At 57.2% G+C, this 22,236-nt stretch overlaps 1 protein-coding gene across 1 annotated transcript in view; it reads left to right on the forward strand.

Annotated features, from left to right (window-relative positions):
* The first annotated feature begins 10,684 nt into the window (after positions 1-10,684).
* The window catches only part of ADGRD1 (adhesion G protein-coupled receptor D1), a 48,179-nt gene continuing 36,627 nt past the window's right edge, over positions 10,685-22,236 (forward strand). Inside the window, exons 1-6 of the mRNA XM_012731179.1 lie at positions 10,685-10,778; positions 10,930-11,027; positions 11,119-11,155; positions 15,101-15,184; positions 17,966-18,088; positions 20,651-20,830. Of these exons, the coding sequence (XP_012586633.1) occupies positions 10,980-11,027; positions 11,119-11,155; positions 15,101-15,184; positions 17,966-18,088; positions 20,651-20,830 (472 nt within the window). The 5' untranslated portion in view covers positions 10,685-10,778; positions 10,930-10,979. The remainder of the gene's footprint in view (positions 10,779-10,929; positions 11,028-11,118; positions 11,156-15,100; positions 15,185-17,965; positions 18,089-20,650; positions 20,831-22,236) is intronic.

Raw genomic sequence — 22,236 nt, forward strand, 5'->3', positions numbered from 1 at the left:
ACTTATAAAGGGAAGAGTAAATCTGCTTCTTCCCCATGAGGCACGGTGTGCAGGTCCCTCCTTGGCGATGCCCTTCCACGCAGCGTTTCAGGGTCCGGGCCCTGCCAGACTGGGCTGCAGCAGGGGGCAGACTCCTTCCCTCCCAGCAGAAGGGCTCCAGGCTTCTGAGCAGCTCTGATGGGGGCCGGCTCACATCCCCGGATGTGAGGGTCTGGCACACCTCAGGAAGGCCGGAAACCAGTGCTGGGGCTATGGTGCCATGCAGGCCCTGCTGGTGTGTGGGCATAGGCCGTGGGCCCTGAACAGACAGGCCCAACTTCCAGGTCTGAGGCTGCTCGAGCTCCAGGGGAGGCCGGCGCGGCTGCCAGTGGCCGTCACACCACAGGCTCTCCCCAGACGCGGCCTCGCTGCCCTGCCCTGCCCTGCCCTGTGCCAGACACCAGCCTCCCCTTGGACAAAGGAGAAAACCCAGCCAGCAGGTGTGGGGAACAGAGCTGCATGCACACCTGGGGCCCTCTCCAAGCCCAGCAACTGGGGTGTCCAAGCCCACGGACACCCCAGTTCCAAGGTCGGGGCTCCAGCCTGGACTGGAGCTGTGTCCTCCTCCTGGGAGGCTCCCCTGGCCCAGGCTCACGATGCCCCTTGGTGAAGGAAGCTGAGGTCAGGCCAGAGGTCGCTTCACTTTGGAGAGGCCGTTTAGGGGAAGCGGTGAGGGCCAGAAGGAGGAATGGAAGAAGGGCTTGGCTGCAATCAGGGCGTTATCTCTGTCAAATATTTGCCTAGTTGCAGAAAAAGCAGAGGGGCCCAAGGAAGCCAAAAAAAAAAAAAAAAAAAATGCCAGCGCCCTGGGCGGGGGCCCCTTGTCTGTGATGGATCACGTTGGAGAGATAGAGAAGGCGTTGCCTCCCACAGTGCCTCGCTTAAGCCAGCTTTTATCTGTTTCTTCAGAAACACTGCATTTTGAAGGAACCGAATTAACTGAAGATGGCGAATTTGTCTCTTAATTGCCTTCTATTATAAATCTAAGCAGCATTTAGCACCACTAGGGAATGTGAAATTATCAAGAAAGCTAAAAGTAGACGCTGTCTTTTTGCAAGTTGAGTTGCTTTCCCAGCTGAGAAGGAGTTTGACTTTCACAGAACCCACTGGAATCACTTAGCGAGGTTGTGGGAGTGCGAAGACAGGGCTCCCAGGTCCCTCCAGCCCCCTCGCCAGCCTGGTTTGCCCGGTGGGGCAGCTCTAAGAAAGGATGACCTAGCAGCGTGGGAGAGGGGACCAGGTCCCTCCTTGGTCCCTTGCAGCTGGTAGGACCATTGCAAGCTGCTCGGATTTTCTTGAGTCCCTCTTGTAAGTCGGTCAACATGCTGTCTTCACAGCCTGCTAGCAGGAATCCCCGGCTTCTTGGCACATATCTTCCTGGGATATTCGAATTAGCTGTCAAAATTGAAAACCGCAACATTTACAGTTGCAACCTCCCCCAAAAATCCCGGGAGCATCCGGCTCTTGCAGAACAGAGCTCTTTCTCCTTCAGCCCAGGCAGGTGCCCGCTCCTGCATGTGTGGGTCCTGAGGCGCTGACCGCTGCCCCCACGGCGTCCTCACCACATCCTCCCATATCCAGGGTGCCTGTTGTGTGCCTCTCCTAGGTCTGGGGTGTGTTTAGTGGGACATGATGGTTAAAATCACGTCTTCTGTGCTACTGACGATGGTGAACAATTTTATGTGCCTGTGGGACATTTCCACTCTTTTGTCACGTGTCCTTTCCCAGACATGGCCTTTGGACATTCCAGCTTCTTCCTGTACCCCAGAACCAGCTTCCTCTCACCCCCTCAGGGACATGGGCCCATGCGGCAGCCCCTCCCCTCAGCAAGCTCCTGCCAGCTCCCAGGTCCTCAGCTGGAGCACAGAGCAGCTGGTCATCCTAGCACCCACCTTCATGTGCCGTGGCAGAGTCTTGCAGGTGACATGGGTCTCAGCATAGCTGGGTAGCCAAATGGGGGCTCCAGGAAGGGTGGGGTGCCCCAAATAGCGCTGGGGCTGCTTCATCACATGGGCCAGTCCGAGAACTGCCACCTCCACAGATACCTCTGTCCCTGCGTCCCTCCTATGGGGTGGTGTGGCCACCGTGCCCACACGCTGTCCTGGGCACCCCTTCCACAGCCCCATACCCACAGTCTGCGTCCCTGCCGTGTGTATCAGCAATCAGCACAGGGGCTGTCATGAGGTGAACCCCAGCCCTGGTGTGAAAGGCAGGCACTGGGGCCTTCCAGGCACAGACTAGCGACCTCGGGGGGCGGCCAGACAGGATGGCCCTGCTCCTTGTCTGAGGGCTCCTGCTGCCGTGGAGGTCAGGCAGCTATCAGAATGTGCCCTTCCATCTGCTGTCCTAGTCCTCAAACCAGTAAAGGACAGTCTTTGTTTCCTGCTTCTGAGCCAACGGAAGCTGCAAATTTGGCAGTATGGTCTGGGGCCGCCTCTCTGCCCCGACCCAGGGCAAACTCAACATTTGGACAGCAGGATGGTGCAGGGTCAGCTACGCCGTAGAGCCCTGTCACCACCGTACCCTTTGAACCAGAGGTTCTAGTGTGCCCTGAGTCCCCCAACCTGGGACCTTGGCCGTGGACCCCGTCTTCTGGTGACGAAGCGTGTCCTGTGGAATGCTAGAGGTTTCTGGCTTCCAGATCTCCCTCTGTCCTTCCAGAGCCTTCCTGTGCCTCTCCCTACATTTTTATGTCCCCGGGGAGAACGCAGTATGTGTTGGTGCCTGTCTTGCCCTGGCTTCCAGTGCCCCCAGTGGCTCTGTGACTGGTTCTATGCTTGTGTGTGTGTCCCTCTGACTGCCACCACCCTGCAGAGCATGTCTTAGCCACATGAAGCATCTGGGGAAGTCTGGAGCCTCTATAGTTCACAGTTGGACAGTTTGCTTCTGTTACCAGGGAGTAAGTAATCTTGTGTTTCTTTAAGCTTCCTAAAAGTCCCTCTCATTTTCAGGATTTCCCTTATTCTAGCAAATCAGGGCTTCTTTCTGGAAAGTGGTAGTGTTACCCCCCATACAGCCACTACTCCGGTATTCAGGAATTTGGTCATGCTCCCCATCCTTGAGAGCTGAGCTTAAAATGATCACAAATTTTCAGCGGTGTTTACAGCTGACCTGAAGAATCATCACAGTGACTCAGAGAGGAAATCCAGGCCTGGGGTGGTGAGCAAGGTCTCATGTCTGTCCATAACAGAGAGGGACTGAGAGTGAGGCCAGCACTGGGAGGGTCCACTGACGCCTTGGGCTCCATCCGAGGGTCTGGGAGCAGCCGTGCCTGCGGCTGGCCTTCCCTTCAGCGAACCAGCACTGTTTCCTTCTGCTCCCATCAAGCGGGCTGGTGAGGCTGTGGTGCTCGTGGACAGAGCTCCGCTGCAGACTTTGTTGCTATATTGGTTTGTTTCATTTTCCTCCCTGGACACCTTACTTCACCTCTCTGTACTTCATTCTTGTAAAAGACCCAAAAAGTCAGCTGTCTCTGCACAGCATAAGCAGCCACTTGCGTGTTGACCATCTGGTTGCTACGTGGACTTGGGTGCTAGTTCCTACTGGCTTAGGTGATGAGGCAAAAAACGCTGGCCAGTGCTGGCTTTCTGGGTCCTGCCTGCTAGTGCTTTGAAGACCTCCCCTCCGGGGGGCGCCACGAAGGGGCATGGCTGCGCCTCGCCCCACTTACAGTCTGCTATTTGTCACTCTCGAGTTCCTGGCAGCAGTATGCATCTGCGGCCGCTGCATCATCGTTCAGCAGCTGGAAAGCCCGTGCGCGCCGTGAATTGTTATGAGCACTTCATTGCACATTGATTTTGTTTTCTTGCTCCACAAGGACTCACAAATTTTACAGTCTCATTTCAGGCAAAGCAAAGTGTACACGGACCTGTTTCTCTCTTGGTGAGAGAATGGGCGAGCTGGCCAGCTACTCTGCTCTGCCGCGGAGGTGAACGGGAGGGGCTGCTGGCGGCAGCAGGCAGCGGTGTGCGAAGGGGTTCTCATGGGCTAGAGAAAGACACGTTCTCTGGAGAGGAGGGTGCTAAGGGCTGGGAAGGCTCCACAGTCTTTCAGAGCTCGTGTCTCCATGGCAACTTAAAAATAGCCCCATGTGCACGTGTACATGAGCCTGCGTGCCCGTCTGAGACATGTGTGCAAGAGCACGAGTGAAAAGTAAGCAGAGGTCATGTGTGGGGCTGCGATGTGACTTTGTGCACTGCAGACTAGAGTGTCAGGATGACGCTCATCCTTCCAAAAACAAGGTGCAGGGCATAGCGGGGCTGTGCAGGGTGAGGGCTGAGCACGTGCTCCCGGGGAAGAACTTAAATTATTTTACTTTGGAGAACTTGCATCACCTCTCTGGGCATCATTACCTTCATGTGCAAGGCAGAGATTAAAAATAGCACGTGCTGGCCCTCCCTGGTGGCGCAGCGGGTTAAAGCACAGCACTGAGAGGCTAAAGCCACTTCCGCATGAGTTCGATCCCCGCCTGCCCCGGAGGTGACCACATGGCTGGCAGACCTCTCCTGACCCGCCCGCTGCTCCCCTCAGTGGTGTACTTCATCGATCTGCCTGTTCTGCTCCCCACTCTGTCTCTGGTGAAGCCTCTCACCGCCCCTGAGCCTCTGGCCTGTACCCCAGTTCTGTATGAATAAATAAATAAATCTTTGAAAAAAAAAAAAAAAAATAGCCCCATGTGCACGTGTACATGAGCCTGCGTGCCCGTCTGAGACATGTGTGCAAGAGCACGAGTGAAAAGTAAGCAGAGGTCATGTGTGGGGCTGCGATGTGACTTTGTGCACTGCAGACTAGAGTGTCAGGATGACGCTCATCCTTCCAAAAACAAGGTGCAGGGCATAGCGGGGCTGTGCAGGGTGAGGGCTGAGCACGTGCTCCCGGGGAAGAACTTAAATTATTTTACTTTGGAGAACTTGCATCACCTCTCTGGGCATCATTACCTTCATGTGCAAGGCAGAGATTAAAAATAGCACGTGCTGGCCCTCCCTGGTGGCGCAGCGGGTTAAAGCACAGCACTGAGAGGCTAAAGCCACTTCCGCATGAGTTCGATCCCCGCCTGCCCCGGAGGTGACCACATGGCTGGCAGACCTCTCCTGACCCGCCCGCTGCTCCCCTCAGTGGTGTACTTCATCGATCTGCTTGTTCTGCTCCCCACTCTGTCTCTGGTGAATCCTCTCACCCTCCGCATCTCTGGCCTGTACCCCAGTTCTGTATGAATAAATGAATAAATCTTAAAAAAAATAGCCTGCTGGGGGTGGGGGTGGTGGAAAGGGCTCAGGGAGACACTGCGGGTGGGTACAGAGAACAAAGTCTGCATGCAGTTGTTCCCTGTGGGTGCTGGCTTCAGGATGATGGTGGGGATGAAGAGGAAGGTGATGGAGGTCATGGAGACAGTGGTGGTAATGGAGGCAATGGTGGTGCTGATGAGGGCAATGGTGGTGATGACAGAGGTCACAGAGGTGGTGATGATGGAGGTGATGGTGGGACAATGGAGGTGATGATGGTGGTGATGAGGAGGTGATGTGACTGTGATGGTGGAGGCTAAGATGGTGAACATCATGGTGGTGGTGATGAAGAAGGAGGTGATTATGATGAGGAACACGGCTACAGGGAAGGGGTGATGATCTCACCCATTTCTCCATAACTGCGTTACCTGATGGGCAGCCTTGCGACACTCCCTCTGTGAGCACAGATTATCTTCTTTGGGGCAAAGTGGGATATTAAAAACAACAACCCAAGCCTGAAGAGACTTCTGCTCCAGAAGGGAGAGTTCATCAGTTCCTGCCCTCCACCCCCGGTCTGGTAGCCAGCTCTTGGGCCTACTGAATGCTGAGTGACTGTAAAGGGCTGCCGCGGGGCTGGTCGTGCCCTTGTGTCTCGGAAGACAGGAAAAAGGAAGACACCGTGTGTTCTGGAAAAACGAGTGACAAGAAGAAAATTTGGGAAAGAAGCAGAAGGGCGCTTCCTTTTGCTCTTAAGTCATTGTTAAGGAATTGACTGTGGTGTCAGCTGCCTCCTCCCCTGCTCTGTTCCAGCTCCCTTGGCGAGGGAGGCAAATTCCACGGACACTGAGCAAAGCACCACACTGAAAACAAATAAATATGGTGAGCCTGGGGATGGAGGCGAGGGGGTGCTGGGGCCGTGAAAGCCTCTGTTATCTGCCCCTCATGGGGATGGGAGGAGGAGCGGCTCTCCCCTAGTGTGGGAAGAAGCACAGTGCAGACAGCAGAGCGCTCAAGGACAGGTCCCGAGGCAAACGCACATCCTGGTTATGCCAGCAGGGTCTGAGGTGATACTTCTGGCCGGGGTAAGGAAGTGGCCCCTGGACCTGTGTGCTCTCCCCATCACTGCCCAGCTGCCTGGGTTCTGGAGCTGAGCTTGTTCCCAGCAGCAGCCATATTTCTGAGTCTTTAGCACCTGCAGTGAGCGTCCCTGGCCCGGCCCCTCCAAAGGCCCCGGCATGGTGGCCCTGAGGGGCCCTTGCAGAGCTGCTGCCATCGCTGTCATGTGATAGGGTTGCCTTGGGCCTGGAGTCTGTGGGCTCAGTGCCTCTGCCCCTGTCCCTGGAACCTGGGCCCCTGGCCCAGCTGCTCCCCCATCCGGCTCCTCATCAGCCTGAGCTCTAAGAGTCAGCGCCAGCTCCCAGCGCCTTCCTGGCTGTGTCCAGACACAGTCGGTCCCCCAGCTTGGTTTCCAGAAGTGTGTTTAACTGAACTGCTTCTCTCCATCCTTTTCCTGCCTCTGGCTCCAAGCCACCTTCCCTTTTGGTCGAGTGTACCCCAAACCTTCTAATGAGACTTCCTCCTGTGGGGTCTGCACTCCAGTCACTGCTGTCCTCACCACCAGTGCAACCCCCTAAAGACGCAGTGGAGACCCTTCCTCCACCGCTGCTGGGTACAGTTTAGGGGTCTGCTCCCCACACCCCCACCTCCCCTTGGGTGTTCCCTTTGCCCACCATGTTCGGGCCTCCCCAGTTTTCCTAGTTCTCGTGAACGCCAGGTTCATTTTTGCCTTAGGGAATATGGTGTTCTCATCCGACAAACCCTCCCTCAGGAGCTGTGCACATCTGGGCCCCTCAGTCGCTCGGGACGCTGGGGGTCCCGCTTGTCCAGTGAGGACAGCCTCCCGGACCACCAGCTGCGCAGCTTAGTCATCCTAAAGCACATGGTGCAAGTTGCAATTTCCTTGCTGTCCATTGCCTGTGTGTGGTGTGTCTTGGATCTGGGAACTCAGGACGCCCCCAGGGCAGACCCTGCTCTCCCTGTCTGCGCTCTGCCCTCAACAGGTGGACAGCAGACCCAGGGCAGGGACTGCCGAATTGAGGCCTCATGGATGCCTCATTGTGTGCTGCACAGGCTGACCAAGGTCTAGAATTTTAGGAAAGTCAGGGCGCTTTCTGCATTGGAGAAGGCTCAATGTTGCCCGTGCCAACGCTCTTCCCAACCTCCGTGACGGGGCGCCCCGTGTCAGCTCAAACCTTCCAGGCACCAGAACATCATTCTGGGCGCATCTGTGAGGATGTCTAGGTGAGAGGATGGACCCAGCGAGGTGGCTCCCCTAGTGCTGGGCACTAGCCTGTGAGGACCACTTCCCTCTTATCTGCCAGTGCCGAGATATGGCCCCTGCCCCAGGAGAGAGATTTACACCACTGGCTCCCTGGCTGTTGGGCTCCAGGTTGCGGGACTGTGCGTCCGCGTTTCTCTCTCTGCCTCGGATCTGTTTCTCTGGAGGGCCAGTGCTCGCTCATTTTCCCCCTCTCTAGCCATCCCACAGATATGCATCAGGATTGAATTTGATTCAGGGGAAAGTTGATATGAACTGAGTTTGTGCTCTGGGAACTAATGATCTAAAAAGAGAACGAAGATATGGACACACAAACTCAGAACCCAGGGCACAATTTAGAGCGAACCATATGATAGGTCTACACCGGAGCGGTACTCCGGAGTTCAGAGAAGAGGCAGCTAGAAGCATTCATAACTTTGGCAAGTTATTTCTTGGTCTGTACTTCAGTTTCTTCTAAAATACAGGAATAGTGCTGACTTCATATCATCAGAAATATTGGGCAACGTAATGTACATGAAACATCTAAAGCAGCACACATCTAAAGTGTGCACATGTGTGGATGCGGATGTGGCATGTGTGTGCTGTGCATATGTATGGTGTGTGGTGTGCGTTGGTGTGTGGTGTGTGTGTGCGTGCTGTGTGGGGCAGGTGTGTAGCATGGTGTGTGTGGTATGTGTGTGCATGGCATGTTTTAAGCATTTAATATGTTAACTATTAATCTCCGAGATTGGGTGGGATCCAAAGGTCAGATGGGGCAGGCAAGGAAGCCCCAAGAGGAATCAGTGGAATGGAGGGAGCAAAGGGGGGTTGGTGTGGTTGAAATACGAAGGGGAAGGAGACATGGTCAAGCTAGGCACTTAGGTGGGAACATCATTGCAAAGTGTATATTTGTGATCACTCTAAGCAGAGACATTTTTGAGATTCCCTAATTTATGCGGCAGTTTGTTCAGAAACCTTTTGTGACATACAGCAGCAAAAGCTAGTTCTTTTGCTCTTGATTTGTGTCTTTTGCTCTCTTTTCTAGTTATTAACAGGGAATTCAGTTGACTGATTGGGAGTGTTTCTCCTCTAAACGTAAGTGAGACTTCAGTGCTATAAATTCCCCTCTAGGTGCAGCCTTAACTTACCCCGCAATTTTTCATACATTGTATTTTCATTCCACACAATTCAAGGTATTTTCTAATTTCCCTTGCGCGTTCCTGTTTTAACCTTGGGTTGACAGAGTATGTGGCTGAATTTACAGGTAGCTGGAAATTTGCCTATTGTTTTTCTGTGGCTGAATTCAACTTCATCATGTCCAGAGTGCATACTTGGTATGCTTCTACTTATTCAGATTGGTTTAGACTTATTCCATGGCCTCAGAGCTGGTCTGCCGTGGTGACTGTTTTAGTCGCACTTGAGAAGAATGTGTGTCCTGCTGTTGTTGGGTGGGGTGTCCTGTGTGTCGATGAGATCCAGATGGCTGATTGTGTTGTTCATTTCTTCTCAGTCCCTTGCTGATTCCTGTTTCTTAGTTCTGTTACTGAGAAAGCAGTGTTGAGCCATCCAAGTCTAATCGTGGATTTGTTCTTTCTCCTCTCAGTTCTGCCAGGTTTTTCTTCATGTATTTTGAAGCTCTGTAGTTAAGTACATACACATTTAGGTACATGTGTGTGGTGTGTGTGTAGGGCATGTATTTATATGTGTGTGTGTTGTGTGCATGGGGTGTGTGGTATGTGTGTTGGTGCGTATGTGGTATGTACGGTGTGTGGTATGTTTGTGTGTGTGTGATATGTGTGGTGTGCTTATGTGTGCATGGGGTGTGTGGTATGTGTGTTGGTGCGTATGTGGTATGTACGGTGTGTGGTATGTTTGTGTGTGTGTGATATGTGTGGTGTGCTTATGTGTGCATGGGGTGTGTGGTGTGTGTGGTATGTGTGCAGTGCATGTCATGCATGTGTGGGTGTGTGTGTATGGTATGTGCATGGTGTGTGTTATGACTGTGTGGTTGTGTTTTGTGGGTTGGTATGTGCTATGTGCGTTTGTGTGTGCTGTGCTGCCATGTGTGGGCTGTGTGTGTGTGTCATGTGCTGTGTGTGGGCTATGTGTGCACTGTGTGGTGTGCACGCATATGGATGTGCGTTGCTGTGCATATGTGTGGTGTGTGATGTGCATTGGTGTGTGTTGTGTGTGTGCCTGTGGGGGCATTATGTAGCATGGTGTGTGTGGTATGTGTGTGTGGCATGTGTGTGGGGTATGTGTGCAGTGTGTGGTGTGTATGTGGGGGTGTGTGAATGTGTGTGCTCTAGGGCATGTGTGTGTGTGTGGTGTGGGGTGTGTATGTGTGCTGGATGTGTGTGGTATGTGGAGTGTATGGTATGGTAAGTGTGGTTGTGGGGTATGTGTATGGTGAGTGAGGTTGGGGGTGAGTGTATAATGTGTGTGGTGTGGTGTGTAGAGATATTTGTGTTGTGTTACATATGTGCAGTGTGTGTGTTGTGTAGAGTGTGGTGGTGTGTGTGTGATATGTGTGTGATGTGTGGAGTTTGTTTTGCATGTTTGCATATGGGGTATGTGTTATGATGTGTATTGTTTGTGTGGTGTTGTGGTGTGTGTGTGGGCGTGTGTGTGTGTGGTATGTGTGGCGTGCCTGTGGGGTGTGTCTGGAGTCAGCTGGATGATCCTTTGCTCTTGGATAAACTGAGGGGGGCAGTTTATCCAAGTGGCCTGGCCGCTCAAGTGGGGGTTCGCCAGACGAGCCTATCCCTGGGCCTGAAAGGGTTAAGAGGAACCAAGGCAACTGGAAGCCCCCCTCAGCTTTCACTTTTTTTTTCTGAGGCCATGAAAGCAGGGGCCGGGCAGCATGTGGCACCCTCCTGTTTGTCCTACTGGTACCAGCGAGGGCAGTGCCGGTGAGGACCCCGCCCCGGCTGAGCTGGCTGGGCCGCCTGGGCATGTGGGCACTGCACGGGAAAGGCATAGGGCCGGCAGGAGCAAGGCGGGGCGAGAGCGGCCTGACAGGGTCTCCCCACCCGAGCTGGAGGCGGGTAAACTCCGAGTGACCCTGAGTCAGACCACAGGGAGGCGCGAACAGGAGGAGCCCCGAGTTCCTCCCCGGCCTCTGCCTCCCGGCGACCGCCCAGCTTGGAGGAGCCGACGGAGACTCCAGGCGCAGAGGGGACGTGGCCAGCGGCCCCAAGGTCTGAGACAACTGCCCAGCCCTCACCAGCCTGTCTGTGGGACACTGAGGGCCTCCGGTTTGGGGCCAGGAGGAGCACCTCCATCTGGCACAGCTGCCCCCACAAACTCAAGCGAGGATTTCCAGAGCCATGACCATGCACCTCTCCCCAGAGAGCAAGAGCTAGTGGGACACTGGCCCTTGGGTGTGGCCGCTCGGCACAATGAGGAGGCTGCTGGCCGCCTGGCTGCTGCTGCTGGCCAATGCCCAGGTGAGGCCTGCCCAGTTGGAGGAGGGGGCTGCGGGGAGGGGTCTCCAGTGGCAGCCCTTGGGTCAGCTCACACCAGCTGTTTCCTGTGCAGGTGCGCAGACCCCCGTCCAGGCCTCTCACCCATCCAGGTAAGGGACACGTCCCCGCCGTGCTGCCCTCTGGCTGCCCAAGGGCTAGTCGGGCCATTCATTTGTGTGCACGGTGGGCAGCGGCCCTACCAGGCCCCTGTCCGCGAGGTTGCCCACCCTCCTATTGCTAGAGAGTGCCTGGGTGTGCCAGGGTCTCAGCAGCTGGGGGAGACACAGGGCCAGGCGCCCTGGCAAGGGACGGGTAGGTGCGGGGATACTCGCCCCCAGGGTGGCCGGCTCTGCCTCCCCAGCTGGTGCAGATGCGGGTGGTCCCTGCACTCGGGTGGGGTCCACTCTGTGCCATGGCTAGGAGGAGGCCTCCTGGGCCCCTGGCCTGGCACTACTGGCATGGATGGCCTTGCTGTCAAGGGGTCCTTTCTGGGGGTGACCAGCAGGTGCCAGGACACCCCCCGCAGACCCTTCACCAGCCTCCACAGAAAGGGCCTTTGCCCCAGCCCCACGCCAGTGCAGAGAGCCAGGGTCTCTGTCACGGGGTCGAGGCCGCCTCTCAAGAGGCCCCTCCAGCCCAGGGGCGCTGTCGGTGAGGGAAAGGGGCTAATGGGGTGTCGCTGATGGGTAATGGACAAGCACAGTCCGTGTCCTGAGGACCCTAGCCCTGCACCCTGCTCATGCCGGACAGGACCTGGTTGTGGGCCCCACCCCCTGCACACACACACACGCACACAGGGTATGTCCGCACACCTGTGCCCAGCCCACATGCCCTCTGGAGCCTGGGGTCGGAAGGTCAGATCTCAGTTCCTGTGGGAACCTAGCTCCATCCACCCCCTCAGTGGGGGCAGAACAGACATTTCTTGATGTCCAACTCCTGAGACAGAAGGCCAGTGATGACCGGGAATGGGCGATGGGGCGGGTGGGGGCAGCCAGCCACCTCCTCACCAGGCCCACCCACCAGGCCCTCTGTCTCATCTGGTTCCCAGTTCCCCCTGGCATGCTCATCCCCCTCCCCCCAGCTCACAAAGCCCTTGTCTCCTTCGCCTCCTCCTCCTGTTTCAGGCCCTGACAGGCTACCAGGGGTAATGCTCTCCCCAGATGTGGGCCTGTCTTGCCTCTCTGCTCACCCACCAACTTTCCTTGCTCCCCTCACTTCCTCTTCCCCTTCTTTCCTCCCTTCCTCCTTCCACGCCCCTGACATTTCTGGGTTCACCTGCTTCCCTTTCCACTCCACACGCGTGCCCATCAGCCCTGGAGTTCTGTGCCTGGCCTCGCCCACTCCAGGCCCACATTTCTATGCCAGGTGCTGGTGCACCACTGTTGGGCTAGGAGCTCACCACCTGGGAAGTGAACCCCCTGAGACAGTGGCTGGAGGGGGTCCAGCTCCCAGGCCAGGCTGCTTGTTCTGTCTACACTGACAGTGCTTCCCTGTGAATAGTGTTCAGTCCTGCAAGAAACTGTATCAGCTTTGCGTACTGAGCAGCATGTGGGCTCTCGCTACCCTGAGTAGCCCTTTACCTGAGGGCTCTGACATAGCCAGAGGGCAGAGGCGCCCCCATTCCTAGCTGATGAAGGTGAGGGGAGCAGGGGCTGGCAGATTCTGCACCTCACACCAGACACCATTCGTGACCCAGGTGGCCTGCTTCAGGCCTGTCCCGAGAGGATGCATGATGCCTTGTGGGAGACAGTTTCAGCCTGGAAGGGTCAGCTGTTGCAGGTGACAAACCCCACGGTGACTTCTGTTGGGAAGGGACGTCGGGGCCAGGTAACTGGCCTCAGGCTCACAGGGCGTCTGCCTGTGCTCAGCGCCTGACTCCAGCACACGGTGCCCAGGCGGTGGTCAGCCTTAGTGCCGTCCCCAACAGACGGGCTGGTGGAATCGGCCATGGGGACGCCCCGGACTAGTAGGGTCTTCCAGGCTGCCGGCGTCTAGTTTCTGTTCATATCTCATGCACTTGTTCTGCATGTCATCACAGTTCTGCCAACATAATTCTAGAAAGTCATTTCTAGCATTAACGCTTTGAGAGCTTCAACCGTAGATGTCTGCGTGTGTGCACAGACAGACAGACACACACTCCCGCGCACGCTTTGGGGACCAGACACGGGGTGTGAAACAGACACAGACTCACATGTCCGAGGGGAGATTCACTGAGGGGGGACAGTGAATGACGTCTCAGATGCCAGCAGCCAGGCGGGGTCCCTGGAAGCCATCAGGGGGGGCCTGTGGGGTGAGACCCTGTGGCCAAGCGGCAGGTGGCCCCTGAGTCCCAGCTGGCAGTCTGTGGGTGCCTGCTGTGTCACAGCGGGGCCTTTGTGGTGCTAGGAGACAGGGGAGGCCCTGGTACCTATCTCCTTCAGGTAGGAAGGACACCTGAAAGGAGATACAGGGCTTGGCCCCTTCTCTGTGACATTCCTGTCTCTCAACGTCCAGCCTGACCCACAACATACTGGCTGCGAGAGGGGTCACCCTTGCAGAGCTGACCTATGTGTGGGGGTGGGGTGTGGCCACCTGTTCCCGCTAGGCCTGGTGTTCTGTCGGGGTGATCCCCTCCCTCTGCAGGCCCTGGGCCAGTGCCGCCTCCTGGGAAGACAGCAGAGTGTGGCACCCTCCAAAGCAGCCCCTTTGGGTCTGCAGCCTTTGGTGTCGCTGGGGTGCGGGGCATGGGGCGCGGCCGCACCGACTGGCTTGCCCAGGGCGGCAGCAGTGACCCTGACGCAGGCCTCAGAGTCCCATGGGGAGGGCGGGGCACACAGTCTCACAGTCGTGTCTGCCTAAAGCACAGGCCACGTCAGAGAGTCGGAAATGATGAGGTGTGGAGGATGCAGAGGCCAGGGGTCGAGACCAAAGTCGGGGTCCTGGGAGTGCCACACCCGAGACTAGCCGCGGGCCTTTCTGGGCACGTTGTCGTCTTCGCAGCCGCGGCGCTGGCTTTAGCGGGTGGTTCGCGAGGACGCGTGTGCCCTTGAGCTCACGCTCGAGCCGGTGGGAGTGAGAGGCGGCAGGGGACGCACACCTGGGGGGGGCTCCGGGCCCCGCGCCCCCCTGGAGCCGCGTCCCCAGCCACTGCCTGGGCTTTCTCGTGCCCCCCAGCTGCTACCGGGCGGGGATGTGCTGCTCTGGCGCTGACAGCCCAGTGTCCACTAGCTGGCAGCTCTTGTTTTCTTTGGTTAAGAGGTGTTGTCTGTTTCAGTCTGCCAAGTTCTACCCTGTAAAGGAAATGTATTCGCTATCTTTGCTCTCCTGAGAGCTCTTTGCAGCCAGGCTGTGCCCTGAGCCAGTTCAGATGTCCCCCGAGACCCCCGCAGCTCCTGCTGGGCCCCGGCAGCTCGGTGGGGGGCTCCCCTTCCCACGGTGATTTTGTAAGCAGGGGCTGAAGCCAGAGACTTACAGGGCAGAGGGAGGGGCGCCCCAACACCCCAAAAATATTTGTTTACAGCTCTAAATAGCTTCTGTCATCTGTCATGTCGAAACAAAACATACAATGAAACAAAGCAAAAAACGAAAAGGGACTTTAATACAATCCGCAACAAAGAGAAGGGGAACAATAGTTTCTAAGTCAAGCACCCAACATCACTGGGCCCCTCGTGGGTATATGCCCAGCCCAACGGGGCTGGCCCAAGGTGAGGCCACTGAGGCTTAGCCCTTCCTGGTTGGGGACCCAGGGGAAAGGGGCAGAAGGGCCCAGACAAGTCTGGAAGGAAAGGAGCAGATTCAAAGCCAAGACCAGCGCTGCCATCTCCCCTCCCCCCGCGTCTCACCCAAGTCTGCCTCACCCAGCCCAGGACCAGGAAGCCCGCACAGCCTCTCCACATGTCTCTGCTCCACGTGCCCCCAGGCCCCCTCCTGCTTCCTTCCTTCCGGTCTCCTCTCTCCCAGCTTCCCTCCTCCTTGCCCAGCTCCACCCTCCTTGGGTGGGGCAGGAAACCTGGAAACTCCCCCTTTCCTGGGGACCACCCAGTTACATTCAACATTTTTATTCTTTCCCCCCCAAGGGTTTGAGGTCTTGGCTTCCGCCTCCCACTACTGGCCTTTGGAAAACGTGGATGGAATCCATGAACTTCAGGACACAACTGGAGGTAGCAGCGGTGGGGAGCCGAGGCTGAGAGCTGGGGCACTGGGTGGGGCCGCAGCTGGGGTCCTGAGCACATGCAACTGCCCCTTGGGGCCTCCAGCCCCAGGACGTCCCACCCACGGAAGGATGGCGCTTGTGACTCGGGCGTTCTACAGGGGTGCCTCGGCCTGCCAACTTTCGTGCAGAGGCAGAGATTGTAGGCGTGGATGGCTCCACTTGTGTCTCCAGGTGCACCATTTCTAGGTGGGGGGTGCCTGGCGCCATCCCCAGCCCACCGGCCCACTCCCAGCCCACGGCCATGCCCATGGCCCAGCATGCTTACTTCTGGCCCCAGCCGCCCCCAGGGGCCTTTATTTTAGCGCCTTCGGCTGATCCCCATCCCCAGCCACCCCCAGGACCTTATTTTAGCGCCTTCGGCTGATCCCCCAACGAGTGGAAACGTGTTGTTTTAGGAGCTTGCTGTCTAGGGCCCAGCAACTAGAACTGTAGGTTGCTTGGCAGCAAGAGCTCCATTAACTTCAGTATATTTCTCCCCTCACGCCTTGGACTCAATTCACTCCTGAAGGTTCAATCAGTAATTTTTGATGTTTCGGAAAGCTTTACCTGAGAAACATTCTTCTCATCATTACTGGGGTACAATGTCGTGTTTCAGTTTGGTCCAGCAAACACATCAGGTTCCCGTCAAGCTGTAGCAGTGTGGCTTGTCCCGCGTCACCAGGTGACGAAGGCGAGTCCCTGCCTATTCTCTGTGGGGCGTCCGGCAGCCGCGCTCTGCAGGCGCTCTCAGTCTGATCACAGGCTCCTGAAGGGAAACAGTGACTGGAATCCATCAGTGTGTGGCCTGCAGGGGCTGTGCAACGGCCCAGAAGTCATTTCCTGGGTGTCAGCTTTGTTATTTGTTGCCAAAGCCTCTGTCGTCCGTCCATTTGTCTTAACGTCACACAGTTGTTCTCACGCCTGCTGCAACTGTCTTCGTGCCACACCGAGCCTCCCAGGGCTCCAGGGGCCAGTGCACATCTCTCAGCTCAGTGTGTGGGCACAGGCTGGGGCAGGAGTGTTTGCGGGGGAGGGGGGAGCGGGGTGGGGGGAGCGGGCAGGGTCCCTGTTGCTGTCAGGCTAGCCCCAGTCACCCTCCCACCCCACCCCCGTTCTGGGAACGGGGCCTGGGTGAGCGGTGATGGGCTGAACAAATCCGAGGGTGGGAATGGGGCCGGGGTCCAGCTGGGGTTCCTCGGTGCACGCTCAGTGGAGAGATGTGTGGGCTGTGTTTTGTCTCACTCACGTGTTATGCTTTCTCTTGTCGTTTCACCCAGTGTCGCGAACCCACAACCTCACTGTGCTCCCTCCCCATAACTCCACCTTTGCCCTGGCCAGTGGCCCTGCCTACTCAAACCTCTCTGCAACTGTCGGTGAGCACTGCCTCCTGCTCCGCCTCTGGCCGCTGTGGGCCGCCTGCAGCAAAGCCAGTCCAGGTGGCTTCCGTGGGAGTCACGGTTGCTGGGCTGCGGAGAGCCAGTCCAGGAGGGAGCAGGACCCAGCACTAGGGGGCCATTGAGGGCTCGCCCAGAGGAGGACTCGGAACCCGCCCCGCCGAGGGTGGACACGTGACCAGGCCAGCTGCTTGCTTTCAGAACAAGACAGACATCAGAGCACTCTGTGCTCAAAATAGAAATTGTTTGGATTTTAAAATGAATTCTACTTTTTAGGGGAGGAAAGTGTGCCCTTTTAACGGAAAATTAAGGTTGATTTCAACATACCTCATTGAAACCGTGATTTCTTATAGACCTCGAAACCTGCATTTCTTCTGAAGCTGAATTTTATTTAAACCTTAGAAGCTGGTTTGTGCCAGACACTCTCACAAAGTCATGGCTAAACTGTGGCCTCACTTAGCCCTTGCCAGAGCCCCTGTGACACTCTGCTTAGCTCAGAGCACAGGGAGAGTCGAGACCATGGGGCCTCCCCCTCAGAGGGGAGGGGAGGGGGCCGGGCCTGGTGGGTCACTGCGAGGCAGCTCAGCACCTCAGCTGTTCCTTCGCCCTCCTGGGCAGTCTGGCTTGGGCCTGACCTATCTGTTCAAATGGGCAAAAGTGATGGGCTAAGACAGCAAGGGTCCAGGCCCACCTTGGTTGCCCAGTGGCTAGACTGGGGGACTGAGCTGGGTCCCAGGGCCAGCGCACCAGCCTGCAGCACATGGCACAGGATGCAACCAGGCGAATGACCCCGGGGACAGGACCCACGTGTCCGGTGGCCTTCGTTTTATAGTCCGCACTTGTCTGTGTGACTGCTGGCTGGCTCTCAGCTATCACGCCCTGGCTGCGGGCAGGAGGGCTGCAGGCTGGGCTGTGTGGACACTCCCTGCTGAAGCCCGGGAATGGGACCTCAGTGTCACGGTCCCCACTCCTGGGACTCAGGTGTTCGGGGGCCAGTCCCCGCTCAGACACATGTTCACATCTCTGGAGTGGGAGGTGGCGGTCTCCAAAGCAGGAGGCGCAAAGTTTAGGGTGGGGCGGGGGGTGGTTGACCCCTGGGGAGGCCACTGCTGCAGACCCAGAATCCCCAGCAGGGGGCCAGGTCACGGAGGCTTCACCTGCCACCTGGCACTCAGGCTGAGACGTATCACTGATGGTTTGGCACAAAAAACCGCCAGACGTGACGCATAATGGCAAGCAACCTCAAGCCTCATGGTGGCCCCTGCACGCACCTGGCACACCCAGGGGTGCATGACTCCCGCCTCCCCACTGGCGTGTCTGAGCTAGCTAACGCGCTGTCGACTCTCCTTACCCAGACATCGTGGAAGGGAAGGTCAACAAGGGCATCTACCTCAAGGAGGAAAAGAGGGTGACGCTGCTCTACTATGGCCATTACAAGACATCCTGCATCAGCAACCCTGCCCGCTGCGGGCCCCAAGGTGAGCGGCTGCCAGCGTGCCTCCGGCCAGGGGCAGGCGTGGGGGCTTCCCTCAACCTGCACCATACCCCCAGAGACTCAAGGCAGATATAGTTGGCTGTGTAATGACGAGACTCCGTGGGCCAGAGCTGCTGCCACAGGGGCCATGTGGGCTTCAGTGTGTGGGCAGTAGATTGGGCCTGGGCAGTAGTGGGCAGTGAGGCTAGGCCTTGGGGTGCTCCGAACTGAGTGGCTGCAGGTAAGATCATCTATGGCCACAATGCAAGTAGCATAAAGCACTGACCAGCATCCTGCTGGAGGGCCATGGGAGGGTCGCCCTGGCAGGTGGACAACCGACCTGAGCCAAGGCCTCTGAATGGTACCCTGGATGCACTGCGGCCTCTGTGTGGCTCCTTCTCCAGCAGCTGGGCTTGGACCCCAGAGGTGGAGCAGCCAGCCCTCCAGTGAGGGCTGGAGCTGGCCCTGCTGTTTCCTCGCCGTCCACTCAGTGGAGCAACGGCTGTGGGCTTGCTGGGATCATGGCGGCCAGCGGCCGGGCAGGACACTGCGGCTGTCCTGGGAGACATTGTCCATATGGCTGGTGCTGCACCCACAGTGCCTTGCTGCCCGGGTTCTCCCTGGAATCTCCCTGAGGCAGCGAGTCCTGGTTTCTGTCCCGTAGCTGAACCCCCATTACGGGGTTCTGAGCACACAGCGGAGGTGGCGTGTCTCCCTGCCTGTGCACCGCGGCTGGAAGAGCCATTGGCCTCTGGGGTGCCTCAGGCACCTTCCCTCCTCTGCTGACAGCCACCCTGGCCGCTTCCACACATGTGTGCAGGGCAGGGGGCTATGTCTGTGGGTCTGGAACACCCCTCTAGCTGAGAGCCCTGCTCACCCCAGCACCTCACCTGCGCACTGCAGACATGACCCAGGGTGGCTCTTACCCATGTGGCCTCATCAGATGCGCCTTCTGTCCTGGGCTCCCGGACCTCATGTGAATCAGTGGAGGAGGCCAAAGACCACACCCCTCACGGCTGTGTGCAGGACGGGCGCCCCCTCCACCCCGTGCTTCAGTGTCCCCTGTGCCATATGTACAGCCACCTGCCAGGCTCGGGGGTGACAGGCCGGCAGGGCCAGCCCCAGGCGGGCTGCGGCAGCAGTGAGCCCGTGATGTGGTCCTGGTGCCGCGCACATGAGGGGCCTCACGTCTGTCCAGGCATCACAGATGCTGCTCCTGGACGCCACTTACCTCTGACTTGGTTGTGGAAGTACAGCCGTGCAGAAGTTTGATATGTCTGCACTTGAGCTTACCACCTTCTCTGTGGCCTTGGGCCTCTTACCATTTTTTATTTATCTTGTTGAAAAAGACTTTCTCCCACTTTTCAGAAGCATTAGGATTTCATGCTCAGAAGAAGAAAAAGCATCACATCTATCTGCCAATATTGCACTTGCGTCCTTTTCCTCCAGACTTGTCTCCCTTGTATTGACGGTCCCAAGTGCACCAGGCACAGCTCCTTGGCCTGTCCATTTCTGAAGTCTTTGTAGGCAGGAAGAGCCATGTCTGTCCCCCCCATGCGGAGGCCTGTCCACCACTGGGCACTGTGGCAGGTCACTAGTTCAACACACACACACACACACACACATACAGACTCCCACACACCCAGTTGGGGCCCTGGAGGCCCCGTGGAGAGGCCAGCATGGCCACCACCTGGGAGACCCCTTAGGTCTCCACCACCGGAGCTAGGACTCCCGGACAGGAGATGTGTGGCCAGGGCCGCACTGAGCCAGTGTGTACACCACGTCCACGGGGCACTCTGCATCCTGAGGTCAGAGCTGCCTTGTGTCATCAGACCGGGCTCCAGGAAACTCCTCTGTGTCAGCACCTCCCTGGCCCTGCCGCTGCTCATGGCCACACCCTCAGAGCCCTTAGAAGCGGCGTCTCCTTTGGCTAAAAACTTCCACTGGAAGTTCATCCTGAAGGCACATGAGTAAGAGGCCCAGAAAGATTCAGCCCCCAAGCTCTGCTTGGAAATAAAAATTGAGGGACATTGAGACCCAACTCTGTCAGCCAGACGGGCACCCGCTGCAGCGTGATGCTGTGCAGGCTCCAGCATGGCACCAAAAGTGCTGGTGCTGTTGGGGAAGCGCCAGATGCGGTGACTTTCTAGAACTGCAGTTTCTAAGCTGGCGTGCACAAGTTTATAGAGGGTTGTGGGCAAGGATGCCCCTGACACTACTGTGCAGTGGGGAGGAGACAAGATGGAAGGCGGGGGGCGGGGTGGGTGTAGAGGGGAGGATGGGGGGCCGCTGTTTACTCCACGGAGGTTTGTGATGCTCATCACAAGTCTAATGACCAGCCTGGAAATTGCCCTCCGTTTCTGCATCTGCATGAGGGTGATGACAGAGCTTGGTGACAGGAAAAGGACCCTTTTGAGCTGCTCAGGAAGGAGCCTGGAGCTCGGTGGCACCCAGAGTGCTGGCTCTGTCTCTGGCACGCGGACGTGCTCTCTCTCTGCACAGCCGAGAGCAGAACGTGCGGCCATCCCTCTGTGTGCATCCGCAGTGACCATGTCTTCCTCTCCAGGAGTCACCTTCTCCTTCTTCTGGAAGACACAGGGAGGACAGTCGAGACCCGCCCCTTTGGCCTACGGGGGGCAGGTCATTTCCGACGGCTTCAAAGTCTGCTCCAGCGGCGGTCGGGGCTCAGTGGAGGTGTACACGCGCGAGAACTCCAGGACGTGGGGAGCCACCTTCAGCCCACCAGGTAGGGGCCTCTGTGAAGCTTCCTGTCCTAGGGTCCCCCCAGAGGGCATGCCCTGGGCCCTGGGCCCTGGCCCACACCCGCACTTCAGGGGCCACCAGTAGGGGCTGCGACTTCTGGGGTCCGGCCCTGTGCCCTGAGCCAGTCTGCCTGTGCTGGTACCTGAAGGCACAGCCAGGGGCAGGAAGGGCCTCTGTGTGGCCACGCCGGGCACAGTTAATGGGCCATATAGCAGGATGGGTTCTTGTGGGGCCGCGCCCTTCCTGTCTCCCTCTCTGGTCTCCTCTCCCCCCATCTCCTGTCCTTTCCTCCTCTGTCACCTTGATTGCCCTCTGCCTCTCTCGCCTCAGTGTGCGCAACTTGCAGGTGTTTAAAACATGACATGAGAAAACTTCTGGTCAAGAGAGGTGGGGAGGAGGAGGAGGCCAGGTATAGCACAGGGATGGGGTGCTGGGCCCAGAGGAGGAGAGGAGGGCTGAGTTGGCAGGAACTGAACAAGGACCCCTCTTTCCCGATCCCCTCTGGGTGTGGGGTCAGAAGTAATAGGTAGGTAGTGGAGAGGGCGAATGTGGGAATGGAACCTGGGGAAGGGGGCTGCCAGAGAAGTGTTCCAGGGTAGCACTGAGGTCTCTATAGGCCTAGAGGCTGAGGGAGACGACAGTGAGGTGACAGAGGGAGGCCTGGAGCGGCCTCCTCCAGTTGGGGCAGGTCTGTGGCCTAACCCCTTCAATGGAGGCAGCCTGCCTCCGTCAACGAGATACTGGAACCCAAGGCCAGGTGTGAGTGCGTGACCTTGGGTCCCTGACTTACCCTTCTGTGCCTCGGTTTCCTCACTCACCACGTGGGGATATTGGCAGGGCTCCCTAGGGTCCAGACACATGAAGAGCTGGGTGGGCACCGAGCAGTGGTGGACCCAGAAAGTGAATGTTGGGCCTGTGGGCTCGCGGCTAACTTCACAGTGCTGCGCTTAAACCTATTGCGCCACCAGGGAGGGCCCATATGATCATTTTTGATGCTATTATAAATGGGGCCATTTTCTTTATTTCTTGTTCAGAAATTTCATTGTTAGTGGTACCAGGTAAAATCACAGGGAATGAACACTGCTTCTGGGTGAAACAGAGGAGCGCCCAAACTGTTGGGGGAAAATTCATTCTAGTTCTTGCAGCCAACAGCCATAGAGGCCAAAGAGTCACACTCTAGTGTGCTCCAAGATCTTTAATTGGTGAAAGGTCAAGAGAGAGAAAAGGCTTAGGGGAGAGATGGATTTCAAACGTCAAATTCCCAATCAAACTCCAAAATCATCCATTCCTCATGGACCAAAGTTCAGCCAAACAGGCAGGGCCCAGAGCCAAGTGGCCATTGTCCAAAGGCACAGCTGCCCGAAGGCCTAGGCCAAGGCCCCTCCCATC

This window comes from Condylura cristata, unplaced genomic scaffold (genome assembly GCF_000260355.1).
Source record: "Condylura cristata isolate star-nosed mole 26May11 unplaced genomic scaffold, ConCri1.0 scaffold00029, whole genome shotgun sequence".
Classification (NCBI taxonomy): domain Eukaryota; kingdom Metazoa; phylum Chordata; class Mammalia; order Eulipotyphla; family Talpidae; genus Condylura; species Condylura cristata.